The sequence below is a fragment of the Triturus cristatus genome, chromosome 5_2 (genome assembly GCF_964204655.1).
Source record: "Triturus cristatus chromosome 5_2, aTriCri1.1, whole genome shotgun sequence".
Taxonomy (NCBI): Eukaryota; Metazoa; Chordata; class Amphibia; order Caudata; family Salamandridae; genus Triturus; species Triturus cristatus.
Window position 1 is genome coordinate 1,101,298,248 of NC_140588.1, and position 27,430 is coordinate 1,101,325,677.

General features: G+C 41.7%; 1 protein-coding gene and 1 long non-coding RNA gene across 2 annotated transcripts in view; one reads left to right on the forward strand and one right to left on the reverse strand.

The window, feature by feature from the left end:
• The window catches only part of LOC146829765 (nicotinamide N-methyltransferase-like), a 127,621-nt gene extending 116,190 nt beyond the window's left edge, over positions 1-11,431 (forward strand). Inside the window, exon 3 of the mRNA XM_085608486.1 lies at positions 10,633-11,431. Coding sequence (XP_085464612.1) covers positions 10,633-11,086 — 454 coding nt within the window. The 3' untranslated portion in view covers positions 11,087-11,431. The remainder of the gene's footprint in view (positions 1-10,632) is intronic.
• Positions 11,432-20,213: 8,782 nt separating this feature from the next.
• Positions 20,214-27,430, reverse strand: part of LOC146829766 (uncharacterized) — a 31,840-nt gene continuing 24,623 nt past the window's right edge. The window contains exons 3-4 of the long non-coding RNA XR_014962044.1: positions 25,632-25,839; positions 20,214-20,834 (exon numbers count right to left, since the gene is read on the reverse strand). This is a non-coding gene — a long non-coding RNA (uncharacterized LOC146829766). The remainder of the gene's footprint in view (positions 20,835-25,631; positions 25,840-27,430) is intronic.

A 27,430-nucleotide genomic window follows, 5' to 3' on the forward strand; every position in this document is an offset into this window, starting at 1 on the left:
AAAGGTACATCCTAAAGGACATCCCAGAACCGCAGAAGATATTTTTCTTTCCTCCTATCTAGATGACGCAGTTCCCGAATATGCTAACCCCGCACCACATAGACCGTCTGCTGGGGGGGTTCAACGTCAAGATCAGGTATCTGTCTCTGTGCCACAGCAAGCTCCGACACAAGTCATGACACAAGCTTCGGCAAGCACATCTGCTTCCGCATCTGTCCCCGCCACCGATTCTACAGCTGTGTCCACACCTGTACTGGCTGTAGCACGTTCAACGAATCCTTTCACGTCCGGTACCCTAGAGGGGGCTACGGGGGGTGCTACTAGCATTCATTCCACGCCACCCCGAGTGAGTAAATTTTCTTTCCAAGAATCAGTACATGCACGTACGCCTAAACTTATAAATACCCGTATGCTTAAGGATCTTATGATAGATTGTAGATATGATCCGGTGCCCGGTAAAGAGGACGAAATGGTCCTAGCATCGTTACGTGTTAGACGAGCTGCATCGTTTTTAGGAAAGCTGCCAGGAATGGCTATGCATCTAGATGGCATATATCATTTTGTTCAAACAGGGAAAGATCCTGAATGCATTAACAGAGCTATGGAATACCAGAAAGTAGAGATACAGGGAGAATTGTTACGTTTTCTTGTAAATTGTGTGATCAGAAATCAAGACCGACCGGGGGTAGACCCGGAAATAATGCAAACTCTTACTAAGTGGAGTCAGAATATATCAGACGGAAAACATGATAAACAAGGAAGTATAGTAGCCATGTGCCGAAAAATTAGGAAAGAAGTAGAACGTATACATGAAGAAAGATTGGAGACAGACGAGTTTGAGCAAGATGAAGCGTCCGAATCAGGGGATTCCGTAAGACAGCCAGACACCATAGCCTATGTAGGTAGAGGACGAGCATGTAATACTACTAGATGTTTTTCTGATCCAATACATTCTGTATGTCCAAACAATAGCAGAACTTATCCGACGCCTATAATAAATATGAAGTCTCCCGAACGTTTGTTTCAAGCCGCAGATAAAATACTCCGAGAACGAAGGGGTTACCACCTCCTCGATTCTATGGACGAGCAAGAATTAGCTAGGTCAGCTGTTCATTGGATGGACAGTCCTGGAAAATATGGTGATGTGACAGTCGCACACACGTTTTTAAACCTCAGCCCAGATGAACAACGTTTAGCTGGAATCTATATGATTCAGCAACTTCTTATATTATATAAGAGCCAACATGCTGATCCTGGTCCCTTACCTGATATATTAACTGAACTACTTGCGAATAGATGGAGAGGTTCTAGTAACAAGTTAATCAAAGAAATACTAATGTCACGAAAACAGTATGTTCTTTTTGTAAGCCCAGATCCTTTCTCGATCCCCAATAAAGAAGGAACACCGTACTACATGGATAGACAGAATCCCTTACGAGAAGTGCACCCAATAAAGGGCGAAGACAGTCAGTTTCACCGTGTATTTGTATACACACCCATAACAAAAATCGAATTGTTAGAAATGAAGAAAGTAGTACCCAGTCATGACAAAGACCCAGCGGGTTTTCACCGAGAAATTAAAGACATGTTACTGATGGGAGAGTATACCTATCCTGATATTATGACGATATTAAAGGTGCTAATGCCTGCTGGCATTTATGAAAAACTGAAAGAAAAAGAGTGGGAAGTGGGAGATCAAAAGATAGATTGGACAGCATTAGAAGCAGAAGAAAAGGCCCGAACTGCAGGTTCAGGACTCGGGGATAAAGTTAAAGCATTACCAGGTTTACTAGTACAGGTACTGCCACGATTATTAACTACGAAAAAGGAAGATTGGGGTGCAATCACAGCCTGTAAACAAAAGCATGATGAAGACACAAGTGATTATTATGCCCGATTTGAAAAATGTTTTGGTATAAACAGTGGTATAAAAGCAAGTAGTGACTCATATCCACATTTATTTGTGACAAAATTAGTGGAAAACGCATTGCCTCCAGTAAAGAATAGAATATTGAAATTCGAGAGTACCTGGCAAAGTAACACTCCGTCACAAATGCTACAAATGTTACAGTATCATCACAATAGAATTAGAGATGAACAAGAACACGAACAAAGACGTATGAAGGATACTAAAATGAAAATGCTAGTTTCCCAGACAGTACCGGCGGATGGTCACAAAAAGGGTGTGACACATTCCGGAGATTCTGCAGTTCCTGTAAAGGGAACCTGCAATTACTGTAAACAACTAGGCCATTATGTACACGATTGTCAAGTCCTGAAACGTAATATAGCCATAGGTATTGCAAAAGAAAGACCACGACTAGTCAGACAGGATCAGAATGAACAAGGAGCTACGCAGCATGGACAGGCCATGCCAGCTCAGCAACAGTCTATGCCAGCCTCACAACAGCCCATACAGTTTGTGCCAGCTGCACCACCGTTGCCTGCTGCTGCCACACAAACAACTACACGACAAATGTATCAGACCGCACAGTATGAATATCCTGAATATCAGCGTTACACATGAAACAGCCTAGAGAGGGAAGTTGACTTACCCCTTATTGAGATCCCAGTAGATCAAGAAGGACCTTATGTACATAGTGAATTATTAGGTCAAGACAGAAAATTTTTACTTGATACAGGGGCAAGTCGAACAACCATAAAACGTAGTGAAGTTCCAGGGGCACCCCTCTCAGGCTCTCAAAATGTTTCCCTTGGTTTTTCAGGGAAGCCTATTGTTAATGAAGTATCACAGCCGCTTCCACTTACGATTGGTCCCTTGACACGAACTACTGATTTATTGCTTACTAAATCATGTCCAGAAAACTTGTTAGGTATAAAGACATTGAAAGCCCTAGGGGCTATTATTTGTTGTTCTCCGGAAGGAGTAAGATTGTTTTTACGTGATTTTAAAGGTCATTATGTATCCAGAGACATGGATTCCCGACTACAGGCTTTACCCGCACATTTATGGGCACAAGGCCCTACTGATGTTGGTTGCATGAACATTACACCATATCGAGTCACATTAAAGGCAGGAGTGGTATTACCACGAATGCGACAATACAAGTTACCGCAAGATGCTGTAGCGGCTTTACTGAAAATCATTGACGAGCTTGTTGCCCAAGGAGTGGTTGTGGAAACCGACTCCAATGTATGTAATTCACCGATCATTCCGATTCTTAAACGAACTGATCCTACGGCCCCGCCAGTATATCGATTGGTTATTGATTTGCGCGAATTAAATAAGTGCATTGTGCCACAATTTCCTGTGGTCCCCGACATCTCATCATTACTGACAGCTATTGATTCTCAAGCCACATTCTTTACAGTAATTGATCTCAAGAATGCCTTTTTCAGCGTCCCAATAGATCCGGAAAGCCAATATCTGTTCGGATTTAGTTTGAATGGACGAAGCTTTAAATTCACACGCGCTCCTCAAGGATTTACAGAAAGTCCCAGCATCTATAGCCAAGCACTGAAACGAGAACTTGACAGTATACACATGCCAGTTAACACTGCACTGCTTCAATACGTCGATGATCTGCTGATCACCGCCCGAAGCGAACCCGAATGTGAAAAAGCATCTTTGACAGTTTTACATTTTCTGGCCGACAAGGGGCACAAGGTGTCTCCTTCTAAGCTGCAATTCTGTGTCCAGCGAGTTATTTATCTTGGTCACTCGCTGTCCAAGGAGGGAAGGCAGCTTACACCTGATCGCATTCAGTTAATTGCTAACATGCCAATGCCCAAGACACAAAAGGAGGTGCGGGCTTTCATAGGCCTCACTTCGTACTGTAGGCAGTGGATCCCTCAATATGCATTTCTAGCAAAACCACTCATTCAGTTGACAACACAGGAGGCAGCCACATCGACTGTCCTCCCTTGGACGCAGGAACACACACAAGCTTTTGAAAGCTTAAAGAAAGCTCTATGTCAAGCACCTGTTTTAGCAACAACATGTTACAGCAAACATTTTACACTCTTTGTTACAGAACGTGAAGGTACTGCTTTGTCAGTACTCACTCAGGAACAAGCAGGATCACGCAAGCCATGTGCTTATTTTTCCAGTACATTAGATCCCGTAGCTCAGGCTTTGCCTGCGTGCCTAAAATCAGTGGCAGCAACAGCTTTAGCAATCAGACAAAGTGATGCCATAGTGTTAGGGCATCCATTGACAGTACAAGTACCACACGCAGTAGAGGTTCTTGTGAACCGAACGCAAACACAACACTTGACCGTAGCTAGACTTACAGGGTATGAGTTGACATTGTTTCAGCCACACATAGAAATCAGACGTTGTAATACATTGAATCCTGCTACACTCTTGCCCGTAATGGGAACAGACCCACTAGCTCATGATTGTGTTGAAGTTATTGAGATAAAGACGAAACCCAGACAAGACTTAACAGACGTTCCATTGTTAGATCCAGACCTGACGTTGTATGTAGATGGTTCGTGCATGAGAACAAGTACAGGAGATTTAGTGGCCGCGTATGCAGTCACAACAGACACTGAAGTTATTGAAACAAACTGTATAGATACTTTGTCAGCCCAAGCAGCAGAGCTTATTGCTCTAACACAAGCCTGTATTCAAGCCACAAATAAGAAAGTTAATATATACACTGATTCACGTTATGCATTCGGAGTCGTACATGACTTCGGGGTGCTTTGGAGAGAGAGGGGTTATTTAACTTCTCATGGAACCCATATTCAGCACGGGTCCCTCATTCATGCTTTGTTAGACGCAATTCATTTACCGACTGCAATATCGATTATGAAATGTAAAGCACACACGAAGGTTACTGATATCATTTCTCAAGGCAATGATTTAGCTGACAGAACAGCTAAACAGACTGCTCAGACTCGCACATCCGACATGACAAAGCCAATAGTTCCGACACCAACACAGTGTATGACGATTAAGGATCCCGCACTTGACATAATTGACATACAGACACATGCCACAGCAGAAGAGATAAAGAAATGGACTGAACTAGGAGGGATCCAAACAGATCAGGGATGGATGACGAAGGAGAAATCTGTATGGTTCCTTCCTGATTCAATGGTCCAAGCCATTATAGCTACGATTCATAGTCCGGCGCATCTAGGAGAGAAAGCTATGCTAGACAGCATTCAACACATTTGGTTCAACAAACATTTACGAGCAGCAGCTAAACAAAAAGTCCGTACCTGTATGATATGTTGTCAGTTTAACCCAGGAAAGAGTGTTCCCGTAGAACAGGGTGGATTTCAGCCTCCTGATCATCCCTTCGAAGTCCTCCAGATGGATTACATCCAGATGGAACGATGTCGAGGATTCAAATATGTTCTCGTAGTTGTCTGTGCTCTTTCCCGGTGGACTGAAGCATACCCAGTATCAGATTACACTGCCCCGACTACTGCCAAGCAGCTAGTTCGAGAATTCTTCCCACGATATGGTTTACCACGTGTTGTATATTCAGATAACGGCCAGCCTTTCTCATCCGAATTGATGAAACATGTTTCGCTTCTGCTAGGATATCAGTGGAAATTTCATTGTGTCCGACACCCCGAGGCAGCAGGTCTCGTGGAACGACATAATCAAATTCTGAAAATCAGATTGTCAAAAATATGTCAGGAAAAAGGTGTTGACTGGATAGTAGCCTTACCAGTTGCACTATTTTACATGAGAATGGTAGCACACTCTCGAACAGGGCTATCCCCTTATGAGGTGATCTTTGGCAGACCACCGAATATGTGGGGGACGCCTATACCCCGTAAAATAACTGATGTTGACTGTAATATGCTGACAGATTACCTGGCTTCCTTGATGTCTGCACTACAATCTTGTCGTTCACAGGTAGCTGCAGCTTTTCCTGACAACACTGAGGTGAAACCCCATGACGTAATCCCAGGCGATTTCGTCCTTGTAAGGAATTTCGACCGAAAGTCTCAGCTGGAGCCCAGGTGGAAGACTCCTAAGTTAGTCCTGCTGACGACAAGGACAGCTGTGAAGATCGAAGGCAGGAAGGGCTGGGTCCATTCCAGCCACATCAAGAAATTTCATGGACTTCCTTCAGATATAAACAGTCCTCCCCGTGTGTCTTCCCCCATTGACTCAAAGCTACCTTTGGCTGAGGCCAGTAGCACCGAACTTTACAAACTGAAACTCAGATCCAGACCCAAGCTGTCGGACGATTTGATTGTTTAAGTCCTCTCCAAGGTGAAGCGGTTGAATCTGTCCCGACATGTATCCCTTAGGTCTGAATCATGAACAATCAAGAACAATATTGAAACGACAGGCTTACTGTAAATTATTGCGTAGCCACTGTATTGTGACTTTATTAATTTTGTTTTTCTTGAGTTTTATAATAATTACTGCAAGTATATTGTTGCATATATATTATCCTGTTTCTAAACATGTTTTCAATATAACTGATGAACATTCTTTTAGTGACCTACCCCCACATGAGTTGTCCTATAGACTTGCGCTGCGTAATAACACTTTCATTAGTATGTTACATCATTCCCATCAGACTAGTAATGCCACTAATTTTTGGGTGTGTGGCCGACTCCCTCCCTATCAGAATAACAAAGGAGTTTTGCCTTTCTTTCCACATCCGTTCACACATAATGGCTCCTGTGGAGCATGGTTCAGTTTAATCAATTCTATAGACTCAGATACAGCAGTTTATCAACACCATTGGATATGGGGAAATCTGAACATAGTTCTATTAAAAGTCTGTTACCCTGATAAGGAGGGTCACCCCAGTAGAACAGGAACTGATCTAGAAAATGAAGTATATAGATTAGGTAATTTTACACCTAATCTCATGATTCTGAATGTCGAATCCGAAGTTGAGCTAATTTTGCCCACCATGTCAGTATTTCCAGTTAAGGGTGAATTATGTATAAGAAAAATTGGTTCCATACATATGGGCCATAGCAAATGCACTATTACAGTAGAATTTAGTGATGAAGGCAAATCTTCATTTAGAGCTTCACGCCACTCCTACTTCATATGTGGTCAGACTGCATACATGGGTCTACCACCAGACTGGGATGGTACCTGTTACATAGCATTCCTTTTGCCACCTGTTTTCCTAGCTCCTCCTGATTATTATCGAAATGTTCATTTAGTACACCATAGAGAGCGAAGAGATCTCCCAGTTGTCGATTATACTGAGACAGCATGGGACAAGTATGTAGATTTCAATAAAGGTATCTTTCCCTATATAGGTACAATTTCAAATAGTAAGCTGATACGTAGACTAACCAAGACTCTTGAAGCTGTAGTGAATGAAACTATAGCCGCCCTAGGCAATCTGACAGAGGAACAATCTGTGATGAGAACTGTTGTTCTTCAAAATCGTCTTGTCCTTGACGTCATCCTGGCCGATAGGGGCGGAGCTTGTAGGGTCATCGGATCCAGCTGCTGCGTATTCATACCAGAAAATTCGCCATCTGTATATAAAGCTATAACACGCCTTCATAAGATTGTGAGCCAGATACACGAGAATCCAGGCACTTGGACTTGGTCCGGGTGGTTTTGGAGTGTGATATCAGCCTGGGGATGGAGAGTTCTATCCTTCCTAGGTATTGGCCTTCTTATACTCTTCAGTTGCTGCTTATGTCTGCAATGTGGACCAGCGATTTGTGGTCTGTGTGCCACATCGTGTATTCCACATCAAGGTTTTCGTTCAAAATCCCGGAAGAAGAAAGAAGAAGAAATGATGCTCCATGAGCAAATCGATGGATTAATGAAGATTGATGTTTCTTGACGGGCAAGTAGGGGACAAGGAGGGAATGTGGAAAGGTGGATTTTCCTGATCAGTTATGTCCCCTATCTTGGACCCCAACGGTTCTATATGCATGTTACAAGCACATGTATGTTCCCTCCAGTTCCAGTTTCGAAGACGCAAACACATGTGCGTCCACCATCAACATGTCCTCTGTCAGATCCGCCATTAATGGGCTGGATATTCAATTCCTAAGTATGAAAGGCCACCGACTTTATATGGCTAAGTTACTCCATTTTTACAGTTCAGGCGAAGTAGGCCCGATTCTGCCATTGAATTCTTTCCCTGCTCTCTGCCTCTGACAAGCGTCAGCTTGAGCTCGCATCTGTATCCATGAACTTTGTCCTATTTCCTGTGCAGCTAACGGTGCCTGCCTCGGCCAGTTTCGCCCGCCTGCCAAGAAGCTGTATTTCACCTTCGAATTATCTACTTTGCTCTTCAGCCGATGCATTCCTGTCTAGTAGTTTAGGTAAACATTTCTTCAAGCTACCGAGCAAGGGGCCCGGCCTCTCTGTCTTCATGCAAGTAATTCATAGCCCAGTTGCCATGGAAAGTTTTCTGCCTCTTGCATCTCATATAGACACTTAGACGCTTGTGCACGCACACACAGTCAGTATAGAATAGATTCTGTCCGAGAGTCCTTCCTTGTGGATAACATAGTTCTTTAAACATAGGATGTTAGATATGATTTGGGATTAGGTTGACTTGACCCCCCAGACTTTTCGTCTCCGCATGTAGAGCTAAATGTCAAGTCCCCTTCACCCCCTAGTTGCACGTCAATTACACGTCATGCTGCTGCGCGCGCATCTCTGCCAAGTATTATCTTATAGATCCACCTATACATGACATCATAACCAATCATGTTTCTTTTTACTCCTTGTTACGCCTAGTTTCGGTTACGTATTCATAGTATCGTTTCTCTTATCAATTGTTACGCCTTCTACATTTGTTTCATTGTAATGTATGTTCTATAAAAGCAATTTCCTGTCAATAAAATATCGTACTTCACTTCCTGAACCCTCGTGGTGACGGAACCTGAAGGCTGCCACTCGAGTCGGCCATTTTGGAATAAAGCCCATTCAGAAACCTCTTATACCACGGATTCTGCCTCTTATTATTCTGAGCTATTTTATTTAATATGTCGTATGAAATTCAGTCCCGGTAATATTTTATTTACCACACCTTCCTGGTATTTCCTGTGAGATGTCAACTCCTGGGCACCCCAAGGTGAAAGCCAGGCATCCTTAGCACTGTGGGGGCCGTTGTGGAGATTAAGCAAGCTATTGCCCAGAGTTGCAGTGTGGGAACCATGATTAGAATAGGCACCGAGGCGAGAATTATCAGGTCCGATGGAATTGAATCCAATACCCGCCGAGGCGGGGGATTGAACTCTGGTCGGGGGCCAGAACTCTGCATCAGGGTCTGCCTGCTCTAACCATTGAGCCACACTTCTCCACATGTGGCCTCTAGTCTATCTAGATGACTTTCCTCACACTATGTTTGAGTTAGCAGGTACAATACCAACCTCCGCCTTCTTGCCCCCTACCCCCTTCCTGTCTTATTTTATACCAGCCACTGAAGATTCCCACAAGAGAGTCCCTGATCTACCTAATCTTATGTCAGGCAGATGATTGCGTTAATCTCTACATGATGTTTAATGCCTATGCGTATTACCCTGGCTACTGAGCCACTATCAGGATATTGTATTATACCGTAATATTTAAACACATTTAGACAAAGTTTTATAGCCAACAAATAGCCCATTTTCATCTAATGTGTTGATGATTATTTTCTTGCATGCTTGTAATTACTCTTTAATTTGTATACAATAGAAACTTACACCTAATTTAAACAAAATAGATTTTGAAAGCCTTGGCATAGGTGGGCAAGAATAAAGATATACACTGATGCACTGATCACAGTGAGGTTTGGAAAGGAACAAATGTACCAGTAAAACACAAACACATCATTCTGAACGTGTGTGAATGGGATTTGGTTTGTCCGAATCTGACTCAGAACCCATGTTTCTGACCAATTCAGAAAGCCTCCCGACTGACCGATTACGAAATTACGACTCAGTTCTGAATGGCATTCAGGGCATCCGAGTCATTCGGAGGTGACTCATTTATGGAGCGTGTTTCTGACTGACGTATTACGATGCCAGTGTTGGACGGCCTTTCCAAATCAGTTGTTTCAACGTGGATCGGCTGTCGGAATTCAGCCCGTAGCAGACCCCCTTCAATGGGGCCCTCTGAATGGGGCCTGTGGGGGTATAAATGGGTCCCCTCTTCCGAACCATGCTTTGTGAGGCAAGCACCATTGGATGCCTATACAAATTTAAAGAAAGGGTTACTGTTCCTAAGGGGACGTGGCTAGTGTCCAGAGAGGGGTAAAGTAAAGTAGGGAAAGGGATATTCTAGGTTCTGTTCTCTCAAAAAGAGACAATCGCAGATTGTGTCTCTTGCTGCCCTCACACATCTCAAGGGATGTCATGCTTCATCATTGAGTGTTGCTTCTCATAGGGCTGGAACTGCAATGCACTATGTGTCCCCCGAAGGGTCTGTTTAGCTGAGATCTTTTTATTATGCTTCATGATGAGTGGGGGGGTGAGATTTATTCATAGATGGGTTGTGAAAGGTGGGTGAGTGAAAAAAGGATAGGCCTATGTTATATTTTTATGTGTGGAGTTGTCTGACTAGACCTACACCAGCATGTAAGTTTACCTAGTGAATCAGGCCCATATTGTTTCTATTTAATCAAACTATTTTTGAAAACTTCCTCCTTAATGAAAAAAACATGCTCAGCTAATAATAAAAATAACAATATTAATTGTGTTTATTTCCTTGTTTAGGGAAAAATGGGCTGAGAAGCAAAACAAGTTAAGAAGTAAAATCAAACAAATTCTCACATATGACGTGAGCAAAAGTAACCCGCTGTCTCCTGCTATCCTGCCCCAGGCTGACTGCTTGCTCCTGACACATTGTTTGGCAGTCCATGCGACAACTAAAGAGGAGTTCTGCAGTGCCTTCAAAAATGTCTCATCTCTGTTAAAAAATGGGGGTCATTTAGTATTGCTAATTTGTGCCAAACAGACATTTTATATGGTTGGTACCTTTAAGTTTCCACAGCTAAGTATTGATGAGAGTTTGGTAAGGAAAGCACTAGGGGATGCTGACTATGTCATTGAGGAGCTGCAGGTGCTTCCTAGACTGCTTAATGACTTGTATGACGTGGCAGATTGTGAAAGCTTTATTTTTGTTCATGCTCGAAAACAAACACCTTTTAGATCTACTTATGAATCATAATTGATAGACAATCAACTGCAAAGAGGAAATGAATAGGTTGCCTCTGTCTTGAATCAAATGTCTTCCGTATCACAGGTTGTTGACCCCACTGCTGCTGATACTAGGGGGGCTCTGCTTTCTGCCTCTCCTCTCACTGCTTCACTTTACTTGCTGCTAACACTTTGCCTTAGTTGTGCCAGGTTCTCTTAAAGTCAATACCTTTTTCTACAAGTCGGTGTGGAGCTCAGTGAATAAAGTGGTGGGATGGATGATTAATTTATCTGACATTTTATTCTATTTTGCAGCCAAAAATTGATATTGCACTAGTACAATAAAATATATTGTCAATGTATCAAAGACTTCAAATCTTTTGTGTTTTGTTCTTTAATGCTCTAGCCCTGCGCGTGTGCCCTGAAATAGATGGTTCACATGTCACATGGCTATCTTCTATTAGGGTATAGGATACAGCCCACGAACAACTATTGACCATTTCTCAATGTACAATTAAGACATTAAAATACAGGTACAGAAATCCATACTAAACTGTGTAATAAACATAGCTCAGTCATTCTAGTGATGTATTATGTTGTTACACTTGTTAGCACATATTTTTGGTGATTTACAGTGTAGTAGGAGACACAGTTAGACAATACCTTATTCTGCAGACTCGCTTCATTTGGAAGGATGCATAGCACTCCAGGGTCCTAGACACACACATACCACTCAAGCACTCAAAGCTTGTTGACTTTGTTGCACAAATTATCAGATATCAGTAAACAAAATGAGGAAGGATGAGCAGATGTCCAGGACATACATGATGAAAAATACTTGAGATCTTTAAGGTGACAGTTTATGATGACTTGTCCTGGCTCTACAAAGAAGAGGGTCTAAGAGTCAAGAGTTTGAATCAGATTCCACTGAGATGCATCACTTTTAATCATTAACAATAGTAATATTCTGAGACAAGAAGAAAATGATTAAACCAATCTGAAGATATAATTGAAGCCAAGGAAACATAGAATGGTAAAGGAATCTCAGAATATGTGAAGTTACAGAAGTGGTGGTCAAAGAAAGCTATGACAACCTATTTTCAACTCATAGAAGATAACATTTTATAATGGCTGTTTGTGAGAATCACTTCTCTTAGCTGTGGCGCTGATGTGTTCCACATAGAAAGGAAATATTTTAAATACAGCAGGAAAACAAGGTACTGTAGCAGCCTTTCTTTTTTTTCAAATGCTGTCACATATGACTGGCTCATATTGAAATGAGGGAACATCCAAATGACGAAAACATTCTTGTATATTGTCTCTTATTCATTTTCTTGTCTATCATCTGTTTTCGCTGTTTCAAAGTGGTAAGTACTTGCATAAGTTCAGTATAATGTAGCAACAGAATGATAATTCTTCTGGGTTTGGAAGTGGAGTTGAAAATAAAAGATTTTGGTCCCAGACGGTGAGCTCTTTAAATGTTGAGGTGGAATTGATAGCAAGACCCATTTTACCTAGGACAATTTTGTTTGAAGGAAACAATCATGCATGATTGCAATTTTTAAAGTCCTCTGTTTGTCTTTTAAGAGCTTCAAGCTCCTTAGAAAGAGTGTTCATCTTTAAAGATGTGTCTCAGAATTCAATTGAATGAAGCTTCAAGTCAGAGACCCTTGCTTCAAGAGGGGACCATTGATCATCGAGATGTTGAAGAGTGGTAGTTGTATCCAACATAAATGTTTGAACATTTTAAGTTTGCCTATGAAGTCCTCCATAGTAATTGGGATGGGTGACTTTAAGGAGAGGCTGGGTCCTATTTAAGGTTCTTGCTTCCACCCCCCTTTGCTCTTCTTATGAATAGCTGAGGATTAGTTGCCATGAGAGCCATTTAAAGTGAAGAACTGCCACCCTCTGCCATAGTAATGAGATAAGGAAGGGTAAGGAAGAACATGAACAGAGGAAGAAGTACAAGAAAACTAATGCTTCTGAGGTATAATTCACAAAGAATAAATTGGAAAGCGTAAACAACAATTTTATATTGAAGAACATTAATGAATTAGTCTGAAAATGAATAGTCCCGGAAATGAAAATGGATATAAGTCATCACAAGCATTGATCAAAATGTGTCGCGACACAGCTGAGTTCTCCTAGAGGAGTAAAAGGAGTGCTGGAAATACTGTGAGAGTGCGCTCAGTGAGAGTAGTCAAGCTTGCTCAGCAATGAAAGCAAAGAAGGCAATTAATAGATTAAGGATGCTCTGTCCATGAAGCGAAACTCACCACCCTATTCTTCCTGCTCTCATCAATCATTCAATCAATCAATCTTTTCTAAAGCGCAGCACTATCTCCCCTAGGGATATTTGGGTGTTGAGATTGCTGCGTTTAAGTCAAAAAGCCAGGTCTTGATTTGCTTTCTGAAGACTTCCGGGGAGGGTGCCATATGGAGTTGTTGGGGTAGGTCATTTCAGGTCGTGGAGGCAATGTAAGAGATTGTGCAGACCCCCTGTGGGTGTGATGGATGCAGAGGACAAGTACAAGGGAGATTGAAGTGTAGCACAGGTGTTTTAGGGAAGATGGATGTTCAGCCGATGGTTGATGTAGGAAGGTCCTTGTTTGTGGAGGGCTTTGTATGTGTGTTTGAGCCTCTTGAATGGGCATCTTTTCTGGTCAGAGAGCCAGTAGAGGTTTCTAATGTGAGGAGACATGTGGAAACACCTGGGGAGGTCTAGGATTAGTCTGGCTGCCATGTTGTATATTTTCTGGAGTCTTTTGAGGAGTTGGGTGGGGATCCTAGCATAGAGCACATTGCCATGGTCAAGGTGGCTGGTGATGAGGGCTTGTGCGATGATCTTTCTGGTGTTTACTGGGATTCATCTGAAACTTTTGCAGAGCACTGAGATGGTGTGGAATCTGGAAGCAGTGAATGCATTTACTTGTTGTTTTATGGTCTGTTTGATGTCAAGGATTATGCTATGGATGTGAGCATGGTCAGTTGGTTTGAGTGTGTTGGTCTGAGTTCTTCCGGGCCACCAGCTGTGGTTTCAGGAGAAGACATTCTTTCCAAAAATCAGTAACTGAGTTTTGTCAGAGTTCAGTTTGAGGCAGGTGTTTCTTATCTAGTCATCTACATCAGCCATGGAGTTAGAGGGGACCTTGGTGATTGAGAGTATGAGTTGAGTGTCATCAGCATAGCAGATGATGTTGAGTCCATGGGATCTGGCTATGTCCATGAGGGGAGATATGTAGATGTTGAAGACAGTGGGGGCGAGGGATGATCCTTTGGGCACGCTGTATAAGATATCCTTGGGAATGGAGGAGAAATGAGGTGCGTCCTGAGAGGAATGAGATGATCCACTTGAGGGCATGTTGTTGAATGCCTATATTGTGATGTGGAGGGCAATTGTATTGAACGCTGCTGACAGGTCAAGTAGTATCAAAGGCACTGTTTTCCCTCAGTTGCAGTGATGCTCGTGGTCTCAGTGCTATGCTTGGACTAGAAACCTGATTCTGATGTGTAGATTAGATGGTTTGCTCTAGGTAGTCAGTGAGCTGTCGGTTGATGGCCTTCCCAAGTACTTTGACTTGGTATGGAAGCAGGTAGATTGTCCGACTGCTTTTGAGGGCAATGGGATCAGCTGAGGGCTTTTTTAGCAAGGGTATGATGTCTGCCTACTTCCATCCATCTGGGAAAGATGCTGTGGAGATTGAAGCATTGAGGAGATCGGTGTGATCAGGGCTGATTACGTTGGATCCAAGGTTGAAGAGATGGTGGGGGCGGGGACAGTGGGTGCCCCGGAGTTGATGGAAAACATAATGGTTGTGGTGGTCTGGATGTCGAGTGGGAAGCAGATTATAGCTGGCATGGGGTTTGTTTGTTAAATGAGGTTGCTGAGTCTGAGCAAGGTGGGTTTGGGCTTAAAGTTGTTATAGATGTAGGATTATAATCAAAGCTCCTCCATAGAAACAGGTGAGTGGTAGCTCTGATGGTGAAAAATAACACATAACAGGCCAGGAAAGAGGAGCCATCTTGTGCGCATCTGATCATGCTCTCCCTTCAGATCTACTTCTTGACAACTCGAAAGCTCTACCACTGCACTTGACATACAGGGGTCTGTAACAGAGCCCTTTCGAACTCATAAAGTCCACAGTCCAAATGAAAATTTTGGTATGCTTCTTGGGAGTCAAGGCAGGAAGTGGCGCAACTATGGGTCAATATTTCTCTACAGAATGATAATAATTTTCATTACATCTGAGAAAGGATGTAGGTTTCAGGGAACTCCACTCTCCAAGAGTGCTTGAAGTTTCTTCTCTATGATCTACTAATTCTCTCTATCTGTCTTGTGAGAAAATAGACCACCAAGCTCTATTTTGATACTTGAATGCCTTTTGCATGCCTTGATTTTAGCCTGCAAAACATTTCCTGGTTGATTCTTGCAGCCAGTGCTGAAGACCTCCATTAGATCTGTCAGCCTTAGAGTGGTTCTTTCCCCAGATGTTATGCCTCACCTCCTCCATTTTTGCTGCACCTATTTCTTTTGGCCATAGGACTTTGTACACTTTACTACTGCTAACCAGTGCTAAGGTGTATTTGCTCTTTCCCTACAACATGGTTAGTTGGGCATATGCCCCCAATGCCAGCATCTTAATGACTTCTGTCCTGATTATCACCCTCGCTTTGTCACATAGCTTGTAAATTTCAGACAGACAGTCCCCAGTATCCATATCATGGATATACAAGTGTATAAGCCCCTCTGCTGCTCTGGGGTCAAGGGAGGGGTTAACACCCTCCACTGATAATTCCTTTTTTTAAATTACAGGAGATCAGGGAGAAGTTCACTTTCCTCCTCTCCACCCTCTGTCTCCAGCAGCACGATGACCTCAGACCTCTCTAATTGGGGTTTGAATTGATTGAGATGGAGTACCCATAAGAGTTTTTGGAGGGTATAGAGATCCACTGGCTCCATCGCCCATACTTTCTGCCACTCTGAAATTCCACTATAGCATCTGCCTGGTCATACCATTCGGCACCGTCATTAGTCCCCTTCAGACTCACTCCCCTCATTCTTTAACCAGTACTGCTGTACCGGGTTAGAACGCCTCGGTTTGTTTACCTGCTCATCATTGTAGAATCCCGAGTCCTGATTATACTTTTGGGACCCTCTATTCTGCGGCAAGGGCGGTTTTGGCTCCTGACTCTGCTGTCTGACAACCTTCTGCTGTTGCTGCTGTTGATTACACCCCTCGTTCTGCACCTGTTGATTTAAGGGTTTATTTTCGTTACTCACTAATGGTGGATTGGTACACTCGGATCACCAATGCCCCAATTGTCCACAGTTGTGACAAGGGAACTTCTTCTTGGCCTCCTCTAAATTCCCCTTTCCTTTTCCTGCATATCTGGGTCTAATTCCTGGATTATTTGCCTGTTCCACCAACTGTGCTTCTTGTTTCTCAGCAACTTTCACCTGTGCCCACATTGCTTTTTCTTTCAGCTTTCTCTGTTTGGCTTCAATCTCATCACTGAAGTACTTTGCATGTCTCAAGATTTCATCAATCTTTTTACTCTGCCAATCAACTGTATGCTCACGTATTCTTTCACTGATTTCAGGTCTCAGGCCATATACAAATCTGTATACAAAATGACTCAAATCCTTATCACCCAGGTGTTCATCTCCACTGAACTGTTTGAAAGCCAGTATCAGCCTTTCGTAAAAAGCATGAACTGATTATTTTGCTTCCTGATGTGTTCGATCTATCTTAACCCAATCTGTCTCTTTTGGAGGTACTTTATTTTTCAGGAATACAATTACCTGATCATATTTCTTCATCACCTCTGGATCTGGTGCTCCTGTTTTCGGATCTCTTGGATACTCCTTAGCAGGCCAATCTACAACTATTTTACACTCTGCCCACAAGTCTGCTGGAACAATTATATCAAACAGACTATTCAGGTCAATCCACAGCACTTTTGACAATTTCACAAACCTGTCTACCTGCCTATACCACTCGACGGGCTTTTCTCTCAATCGAGGGAAATCATTCGTAAATGATCAAATATCCTGTCTAGTCCATGGGACATGTACATATCCACCTCCAGGAATCTCTCTCGTAGGATAAGCATCCACTGTTTTCTCTTTTTCTCTCATGGGAAAAGCTGAATAGGTCCTGTCCACTGAATCTTCCCTTTTCTTGTACCATCTATCCTTCCACTTTTCCACGTCACCCCATTTTCGCAACAATGCAATCATTTCCTTAATCTGTCCTATTCTACCAGCACCATTTAAATTCTCAATATCTTTGTCCGTAAAATCCATCCTGTAAGACTTCTGCAAAGCCTTCACCTTATCTATATCAGCTCCTTGTTCACTCGCTATTGCTCTCAATCTGTCATGTGTATTTTTAGCCCTCCAGGTGATGCTTTTGCACCTAAATAATAACTCTCCATCATGATGGCTTTTGAGTATGTCTATAGGAATTGTCCCTGCAATAAGCTCCTCTAATTCCATACGCAACCTGGCTACATCAATTGCCTGTGAATCTTTATCCTTCTTTTGAAGAACCTTCAACCAATCATTCAAATCCTCAGCTGTTATTTCAGTAGACTTCTTCACTGTACCCACTTGTTCTGTCATCCTTTGTGGTTCCAAAATCGTTCCTCCCAAACAACCAGTATTCAATCCTGAATTAGGCTGCACATCTAATCCTCCACTACAGGCATCATGTCTCGACTGTCTCAAATTATTTCCTCCTGTTCTCATTCCTGATTCCTCCAAAGTGCAAGTACCAACCAAACCATTCCCAACATAAGGAACTGTCAATCTATTTTCACCCATTCTTTGTTTATCAAAAATAGGCACAACCGGACCTATGGTTACAGGCACTGTAACAGCTTCCAGATTTTTCGTCAGCTCTCTAATTTTCTCAGTCAGCTCAGATGTCGTTCTGGCTAATTCTCTTGTTTTTTCGTCACTGTCTCGATTCTCTCTCTCTCACTCTCTCTCTCTCCCCCTTTCCGTGAAAGAGCTATCACTTTTCAGATCAGGTGTCACAACCTCAGTTTTAATAATCCGCAAAGTATCTCTTACAGGAGTAACAGCTGGCGTACTCTCTTCTGGTTCTGGTCTATACGGCGGTGGTCTCTTGTAAATCATGTCATCCAAGACCTCATCCTCATAATCATTAGCTCCATACCTTCTCTCTTCCGCATTAGGCACCCTTTCTGTACCCTTCCTCCCTTCCTTCTCGTCAACAGTTCTCATAGGATATAATCCCTCTGACATACTAGCATCTCGCCATCTCCTCATTCGATCATGATGAGTTTCACGATCATATTTCCTCCCAAAAAAGTACCTATAGTTGCCTCCACTCCTCTGCTTTTCTCGCTCATGCACCTCATCTTCCCATTCCACCAACGCCTCGAACTGTGTCGGTCTTGGTCTAGGCTCTAGACGCATCATTTTCTCCCGTAAATTTCTCAACACGGCCAGATTAAATGAACCATGTTCCGGGAATGCTAAAACACCATCTTCCTTAGTATACCTAGCCCAGTTCTCTAACCAAATACAGGTATGATACCCATATTTCCCAACCATAAAGGATGCAGGAGTCCTCTTCGGAGGTAGCAATTCACCCTCTCTGGTTATTATGTTTTTATCCTTGTCAAACCACCTTTTAATTTTACCGAACAAGGATTTCTTTTTCTTTTCCTCCGGTTGGTAATACATTTTAACGTTTACCAATATTCTTTAGTCCCTTCCGCAACTCTGCGATCTTTTTGTCCAATAACAGCGCGACTCACACCAACGCACCAATCTTGGAGCGTCTATGTCAACTCTGTACTCCTTCCAATCCCTGCGCGGCTCACACCAATGCACCAATCCCAGCGCGAGCACTGTTCTGATCCACTACCCAATCAGAGCGCGGTCTGTATGACGTCAGCAGTCGCTGCAGTCGCTTCTGCTCCTGTCTCCTGTCACTCGTCTACCCCTCCTTTACAAAGCCTTCTCAGTAGACTTCGTTTCAGATTCTACAAAATCTATTAGTTACAACATATAAACATCTCCATTGTCTGTTTCGCTAACCACAGAATAGTAAAGTAAATTCTTTCTCACAAGAATCCCGCTTCTCTCTAGAACAGCGCTTGCCTCTGCTCCACTACGGAATTATCACTTTCGTTGACACAGTAGCACATCCCTCTACTCTGCCCTTCTAACATGCGTCCATCAACTGTTTCCTCTAGGACTGCTCCAAAGAGTCTTACAATCAACTAAATGCTCATACATTCACGCACTTTCACACCAGAAAAATATAGCACAACCACACAGAATCCTGCCTTTCCCGAGAACAGCAAACAGTCTGTCCCACTACAGAATTATAACACACGTTAACCAAGCAGCGCTTACCTCTGCCCAGTCCTTCAGACAAGCTCAGAGAATATCTATTACTCCTCCCGCGATAAGATTTAACGGCAAACCTTTCGGATCCCTGGGACTTAAGACCAGAGTTTCATAAATAACCTTCGCTACCATACGCACTCCTTTTATACCGAAAATATGTCTCTAATAGTAACACACGACGATGTCACTGATTCCGAACCCAGACAATGTGACGCGCAACTTCAATTGTCACACGTTTTTCCTGCATACATACAGGTAATTCCAACAATCCCGTTTTTCCCGAGAGCAGCACACACTTCCCTCTGCCCTACTACGGAACTGCCATCAGCTCCCAAGTTCCAGAAGCACTACATAAAACTCAATACGACGACTTCAACATATAGTATTAGTACATATACCAACACAAATCAATAATCAATGAATCAAAAGCCAATGTACAAGCAATCTAATCTGATCAAGACAATAATCTAACCATCATACTGCTACCAGGAAAGTGCTGCAGATCGGCGCATATAAAATCTCCCTGCTTCCACGGACAGAGTAAATCTACAGTCACACGCACATAAATACATCATACGCTAGGGCCCATCACACTAAATTCACGCTATTACTCTATCCACACTGGATATAGGAGAGGAAACCTAAACCAATCTGCATCTACAATGAGGTCAATGCGACCATAACATTTCTGTCCTGAGTCATGATTTTAGACATAGGAAATACATTTGGAACTCAATAATTGACAAGGAATAAACACCCAACACTGAAATTCAAACAATGCTTGTTTATCTAAATTAATTCAAATGAAAAGTCTATCATTAGCAAAATTGTCATTCTCATAGTTACCTATTCTAGCTAAAAGGGTCAGGACAGGTCTCTCGGTAAAGTCTCTCGAGCTGCCGTCCTCAGCATGGGTAACGTCCAAACGCGATGACCACCAGGAAAGAATGAATGAACGAACGAACATGGACCCTCTCTAGTCTAACATATTTATAGGAAATGTTGCGAATAAAAGTTACAACAAATGTTGAATATCCGTTGAGCCGCTGAGCAGAGCGAGCAGGAAAGGAAGTCTTTCAGTTACATTTAGAAAACCTCCGCTCAGGAAAAATCACAAAAATAAAAAGACGGAAGAAGGAAACTCGAGTTTGCAAATGTTACTTTCGTAAATGTTCTTCCTTGATATCTTAGCAAAGCCACCGCAGACTGGACAATGTTCATTGTGGCTTTATCCTTGTCCAAGGACAGCTGGAAATGTTCCCAGAGCTGCTGTCCTCACGGAAGATTTTCTAACCAGGCAAAGGCTGTGGTCAGGTGACTCTCGACCATGTTCAGCAAGGCCTCTCGTCAAAATTCAATCACTCGAGTGCAGGCTGTAAATGGCAGCCATCTTGTTTTAGGCCAAAACAGACCATTTTAATTAAAAGAAACACAAAACAACGTTACCACAACATAATGATTAAACAGTGTTAATCCCCACTAATACCCTTATGTGTATGTAATTATCTAGCCTTCTGCAACACAATAAAGCATTAGTACATGTTATTTTAAAAGAGTTTTGTGCTTAAAACAAATAGCACTTTGCGACATTCATTTAATAAAACCCGCACAGTATTATTAAGCAACATATATGCATTCCCACGTGTAGTTTCTCTCATTAGTAATGTTGGTTAGTCTGACTTCAACAAGACAATCTATTAATTAGTGTTTTTAAACTCGTTATTTTAATCAAAACATATAGACAAAACTGGAGCTTAAAACTCAATAAATTTTCAACAGAAAACTCTGCTCCAGCAATAGCACCTCATTAAAAAGCATTGCAGTTAATAGAAGACTTTAGTTACATTATAAATTATTTGTTGATGGTACCATACTCTTTTTAGGAATTGTGGTATGTTCTAAGGCGATTTCACCATGTGAAAAAGCCTTCTGCTGGGGTATCATGATTGAGAGAAAAATATTTTCTCATGCTTTTCCCACAGAGGTTTGGAAGGTGATCTATAAACTATACTGAGAGCTTATTTTCTGTAAATTCACATTATCTTTCTCAGTCATGTGAGAATGAAGTCTGACATTCTCAGTAAAACATGTACATCCAACAAGGGCAGAGACTGTCAGTTGATTCCTTTGTGTTCTACTGCAGCTTCCCAGAGTGTTCCAAAGAACAACTAGAGCGCTAACAGTCCTACTTATGATAAACGTATGGCACACCTGAAGCCATCTTGCTTGGATTAAAGTGGTAACTCTTAAAACCTTTAATTTAAAAAGGAACAAAATGAGGGGATTCATTTTCCCATAAAAAGTATGATTAGTGCTGCAGAAAGAAAAATTAGGGCACATTTTGAGTGACTTCTCAAATCCTCTTCTATTTCATTAAAAAATTCTGACATGCAGACTGAAACATGCACTTTCAATGCCAGCAGCAGTTTTCCCTGGTGAGCAGTAGCTTTACTACAGTGATCTAATGAGCAAAAAGAGTGCTAACATTCTGAATTTATGGCAAATGTGTGACACATCTGAATGCCTTCTTGATGGAATCAAAGTAAAAAACTGAAAGTATTTCCTACTGAGGAGACTGCAGTAAATGAGGAAACTTCATAACAAATAAGTCTCCCAAGATGGCCACCGGAGACAAAGAGCCCAAATGTAGCCCAAAATCACCCAGATGTAGCCCAAATATAGCCCAATGACAGAAGTGTGCAAAACACTTATTATTTTGTGTTTTTGCAGTGTTATATAGTGCAGACTTGTCAGGTATTGGAGTGCTTTACATGAGTATTGGTTACATCACACAAGAACAAATTCATTTTGGTTGTAGACATGGGGAGACTAAGTGATTTGACCAGAATCACAGAATGTCGAGCTGAAGCAGAAACTCCAACCTGGTTCCCCAGTTGCAAAGTCTGCAGTTCTGGAAGTAACACCACATCCTCTCCCCTAAGTTCAACATTTAATCAAGTGGTCAACTGGATAAAAAACATAAAGATAACAAATAATTTAAAAGTGCTTTGTCGCTATTTGAAAACTCAGAAACTTATTTTTGCCATTGTTATTGATATATCTATAACTATAGATGTGCACCATTTAGCTGCTTTTTTCACCTGGGACCCGCGTCTAGTGGTTTTTACAATATAGAGTGTGTGCTTTATGTTAAAAGTGTGTGTGTCCTATGTATTTTCCTTTTTTTCCACCATTATTATGCAACACGGACCGATTAAGTCAGATAGTGATAGTGGCTATATTCACATATATCTATCACTTTCTTTACAGGGCTCTACATATTGTGAAGGATAATACATATAGTATGTGTGTTTTTTTAATGTCTCATGTTTTTCTTCCAGATCCATTTATTTAACATACCTATTGAGGTATCACATGAAGTGCATGTTTATTATCTGACATGTACTTCACATAGTATTATCTACTTGTGTACTCATTTTGGAATATATTTGAGTATACAAGGGATCCTTTGGTCCTGACGAAGAAGCCAGGGGAGGGATTCGAAACATGTTAACAACATAGGAGAAACTGCTAATTATAGCTATGTATCTCCACCATATTCCCAATTTTTAATAACACCAGCCCTAAGGAATATTACAAAAAAAAAAAAATCTTCCACAAGGGCCAGGTGTTTTTTAATTTTCAATCACTCCTTTGCTCACTCCTGACCCTTCCACTCACATTTCCACACTACACATAGTTTTGTTTCACAATATCAGTGCTCCCGCATAGGCGCAGGTTGTAGCACGCCCCATCCCGCAGCGGGGCGGGAAGACCCCCATGTTGAAGCATGAAACCAAGGGCCCTTTTGGTGTGTGAGGGGTATTTTAAACAAAGCTAAATGCTTACCACCACTGTAGGAAACACAGTTGATCTTGGAGAACACGTTTATACAGTCTGAGGTGGTTACTTTTTGTTTCTTACATAATTAGATATTGTCAGGCCTAATTTATACTTTTACAGATGAATCATTTTCTGTCAACACAGTGGAGTATTTTAAACCTGCCATGGCTAAAATACGCATCTTTAGATCTGTTTGCTTGCCCAACTGACAGCTCTCTCATTTCCACAAACTGCTGTGACAGCTTTTCCTATAAATGCATTGAAAGTTTGATGGATAGCTCTGTCAACATGATGTAGTTTTCCATCAAACCTTCAAGTTTTTGAAAAACAAAATCGCAAAGCAGAATTTTGTTTGTGAACAAAAAAAGCAATGACTTACTCAACATGGGAATTCTCAGACCATATTCTAATAATGAAGCTATTGTGGTTAGATCCTTGTTTGTTGAAAATATAAAGTTGCAAATTTCTTTTCTTGCTCGGATTCTGACATTTCACACTGGCTAAAATTGATATTTTTCTATTAAATTTTGAAACAAACAGGATATTGTCCTTTCAATCAGTTTTTCACATGTCCGATATTTGGGGTTTTCTTTTAAGCTTCCTTCCTCTTGACATTATAAGTAATCTTTGCCCCTTGTTGTAGAATACCTCACTTTAAACGTTTTTGAGTTCCTAATTAGTAGAAACAATTATCTGATAAGATTTAATTCTTTGAAACTGATTGTGAAGCAGGACTGAACTATCTAAATAGTGGAAGATTTGTAATTTAACAATTGACCTTCAGATTTCTTGTGTTTCTGACAAGAAGCTGGGGGTGATCACATTCCATTTCTAATAGTTGGGTCACCTTCCTTCTGCTTATCCAAGGATCTTGTGGAAGTGACCACAGGTAATACCTTTGTGTGTGAAATTAGGGAGAATAGTCTACTATTCTGTCAGGTAATTCAGGAGCTGTATTCAAGCTGTGAAGCAGAAATATACAAATCAAGATAATAATAATAATCAAGATAATAATGGGGAGAGGAGTTGGCCTAACGGCTAGGGCGCTCGAACTCGGACCTGGGGAACTGGGTTTGAGTCTCGGCTGAACATCCTGTGATTCTGGGCAAATCACTTAGGGCCTCATGTAGGTAGCCCAATACCGGTCGGTAACGGCCGATTTTCGGTAAATATACCGTTACCGACCGGTATTTAGGCTTTTGAGATGTAGGGGGATCATTTCTGTATTCGGTAATTTACCGAATCGGTAAAATTACCGAATCGGTAATTTTACTGATTCGGTAAATACCGAATACAGAAATGCGATGTAGGGGGACTGTGTGGTGGGTGTGGGGATTCGTTATTTACCACCAACTAATAGTTGGTGGTAAATGACGAATATGTGTGAAAATACATTTTTGTGCACTGTGAAGTGTGCAATGTGGCAGACATACATGCCCCTAGGGCATGTATGTGCGCCACATGTGCACACATGGACGAATCAGGGGTGCAACAGGGTGTCAATGTGACACCCTGCCACCCTTGAATGTGCTCCCCCCATTACCGAATCGGTATTTACCGATTCGGTAATGAGGCATACCTTCCCATTGATTCAATCAATGGGAAGGTATGCCTCATTACCGATTCGGTAATTACCGACTTACTCCGATTCGGTAACATTTACCGAATTATTACCTACATACACTTTACCGATTCTTAAATACCGAATCGGTAATATTCGGTATTTAAGAATCGGTAAAGTGTATGCCACCTACATATGGCCCTTAATCTCCCCGTGCCTAAACAAAAAAAATGAACGTGTGTCCTAATGTAACGTAACTGGTGCTATGTAAAGCGCTCTGATACCTGAATGGATTCGGGTCAAGTTCTCGCTATATAAAACTCTGCAAAAAAAAAAAAAGAAATTATTATCTTAGATTCTATTGGCCCATATTACTCTTGCTGATTTAGTTTGAACTCTATAAACCACAAGATGATTTTTACTCAGCTGCTTTTCTTATTGATCATTTGTAAATTTCACCAATATGTTTCTGTAATCTGTAATCCTTGCTTCTCTGAATTTCATACTCAGGGCATATTTTAGGCCTGATGAAGTATTTCCCCTCTGAGATGTATATGGTTATGGTGTATAACTTGGTCAAGCAATCCAAATAACTTAGAGATCTAAAGATATAAAGCGGAAGAAAAGGAAGGCATTGTTAATTGGTTTATTTTAACAATATTAATTGTAGGGGGATTAGAACCTTTTGCATGCTGCTAAGCCTGTTGCAATATGGGATAAGATCTTTGAAAAAGAAAGTACAGATAAGCAGTTGGAATACACAGATTAGTTTAAAAGACATACCCACTGCCCTCAATTTCACAAATCATCTTTGCTGCATGACTCCAGTCAAAAGCCCCAGGTGTGTTTGTCCTCCATTTTTCTGCCTCTGAGATGCCCTTATCAGTTGGGCAGGATAAAATGATGTCTGTGAAATACTCACAGGATGGAAGAGCCCATTGGAAGAAAGGGGCATTAGCCATTAAAATCAGCTTCTCTCCCTTAACAACACCTGGTAAGGAAAATATTCAATTATTGAAGATCTTTCAAAAGTAAAAATACATTCTAATGTAATGATATGTTGGTTACAGTTCATGCAACATCTGTACATTTTCAACATTGATCTACAACTGTATAAAAAGAGATGGGAAGAAATGAACATAAAAAAGCGCAAGATTACCCATAGGTGTCCTGGTGCTGAATAACAGATGTTTATTGTTACCCAACTCAAAAGTACTCATTTTATCGACCTCAGATGGATGAAAGGCTGAGTGGACCCGCCGGGATTTGAATCAGTGACCATGAGGTCGAACACAAGCCCCTGCAGTGGCTGCTTTAGTCCACTGAGCCACAAAACCCGGCCTAATCATGGCACATTGACTACCTCTTGACAGCCTCTGCCATACTCTCCCATGTGACACAATGCTGTTATCATGCAAGGTGACCAGTTAATGGTGCAAATCAGGCTTGGTGTAGGTTGTGTTTGTCCCCGCATCCATGAGTATTCAGTCCACAATGTAGTTACAATCTCAATATAAAAAGACACTTCAGGGACATATCAGAGCATATTGGAAAAAAAACGAGGCTTTGGTCCTATTGGCTCAATTATTGTGGGTAACCAGTGATGCTTCTCAAAAAGACCTCATGCTGGGAAGTGACCTGAACTGGGAGGCATATTTGGGTGAAAGATATGAAACAGCAGATAGAGATCTCACCGAGCAATACAGTGCTCAACTGATACCTGAGCTACATGGTCAGTGGAAATCAGAGAAGTGTGTACTTAATTATGTCCTCATCATGCAGGCAGAGCGGGTGTTGATCAAGTGACAGCAGCAACATTATGAATGTGGGCAGAAGGCTGGATAGCTGCTTACTTTTCAATTATGCCGGAGAAAATTGTAGTGTACAACAGCAACCATGCTGAATATCATAGAAAGGCTGGCAACGCATCAGCGTGAGATGGTTGAGACTTCTATTATTAGTCTCTACTAGCTTGGAGACACAAAACAGAAGCTGCAGATCTTCTAAAGCAACTGGGCCTCACCTGTCTCTCCCAAAAGAGTAGTTAACATCTGGAAGGTAAGCTTAGGCAAAAGGAAATACCATATTTTTTATACAACTCCCCCTATGTAATTCTCTGGGAGATAATGGCTTCCCTGGCCAGAGGACTGGTTAGGAGAACTTACTCTGCACCCTAATGATGTTCTTTAAAGAGGGAGGATCTATAGCCTAAAGCTCTAAAGCATCTATCTAATTATTCTATAATTTCACTCCTTTGCAAAGATGAGAAGCATCCTCTGGAATGTAGTAGCTATCACATCATATTCATTGATTAACAATGACCACAAGATCCTAGCCAAAATCTTGCCCAGCAGATACCATTGCTTATCCATGACTCACAGGTGAGGTTTGTTTCAGTCCAAACCTCCTGAACCTAATTCAAATGCTGGCCCATCTCCACCAGAATGAAGCACTGTCAGTATCTGTGATTGCAGAGAAGGCTTTTAACTGTGTCATGTGGTGCTTTCTTTTTAGGATTGTGGAAAGGGTTGGCCTATCTCATGATGGAATCACTAAGGATAAATGGGTATATTATATCTCAA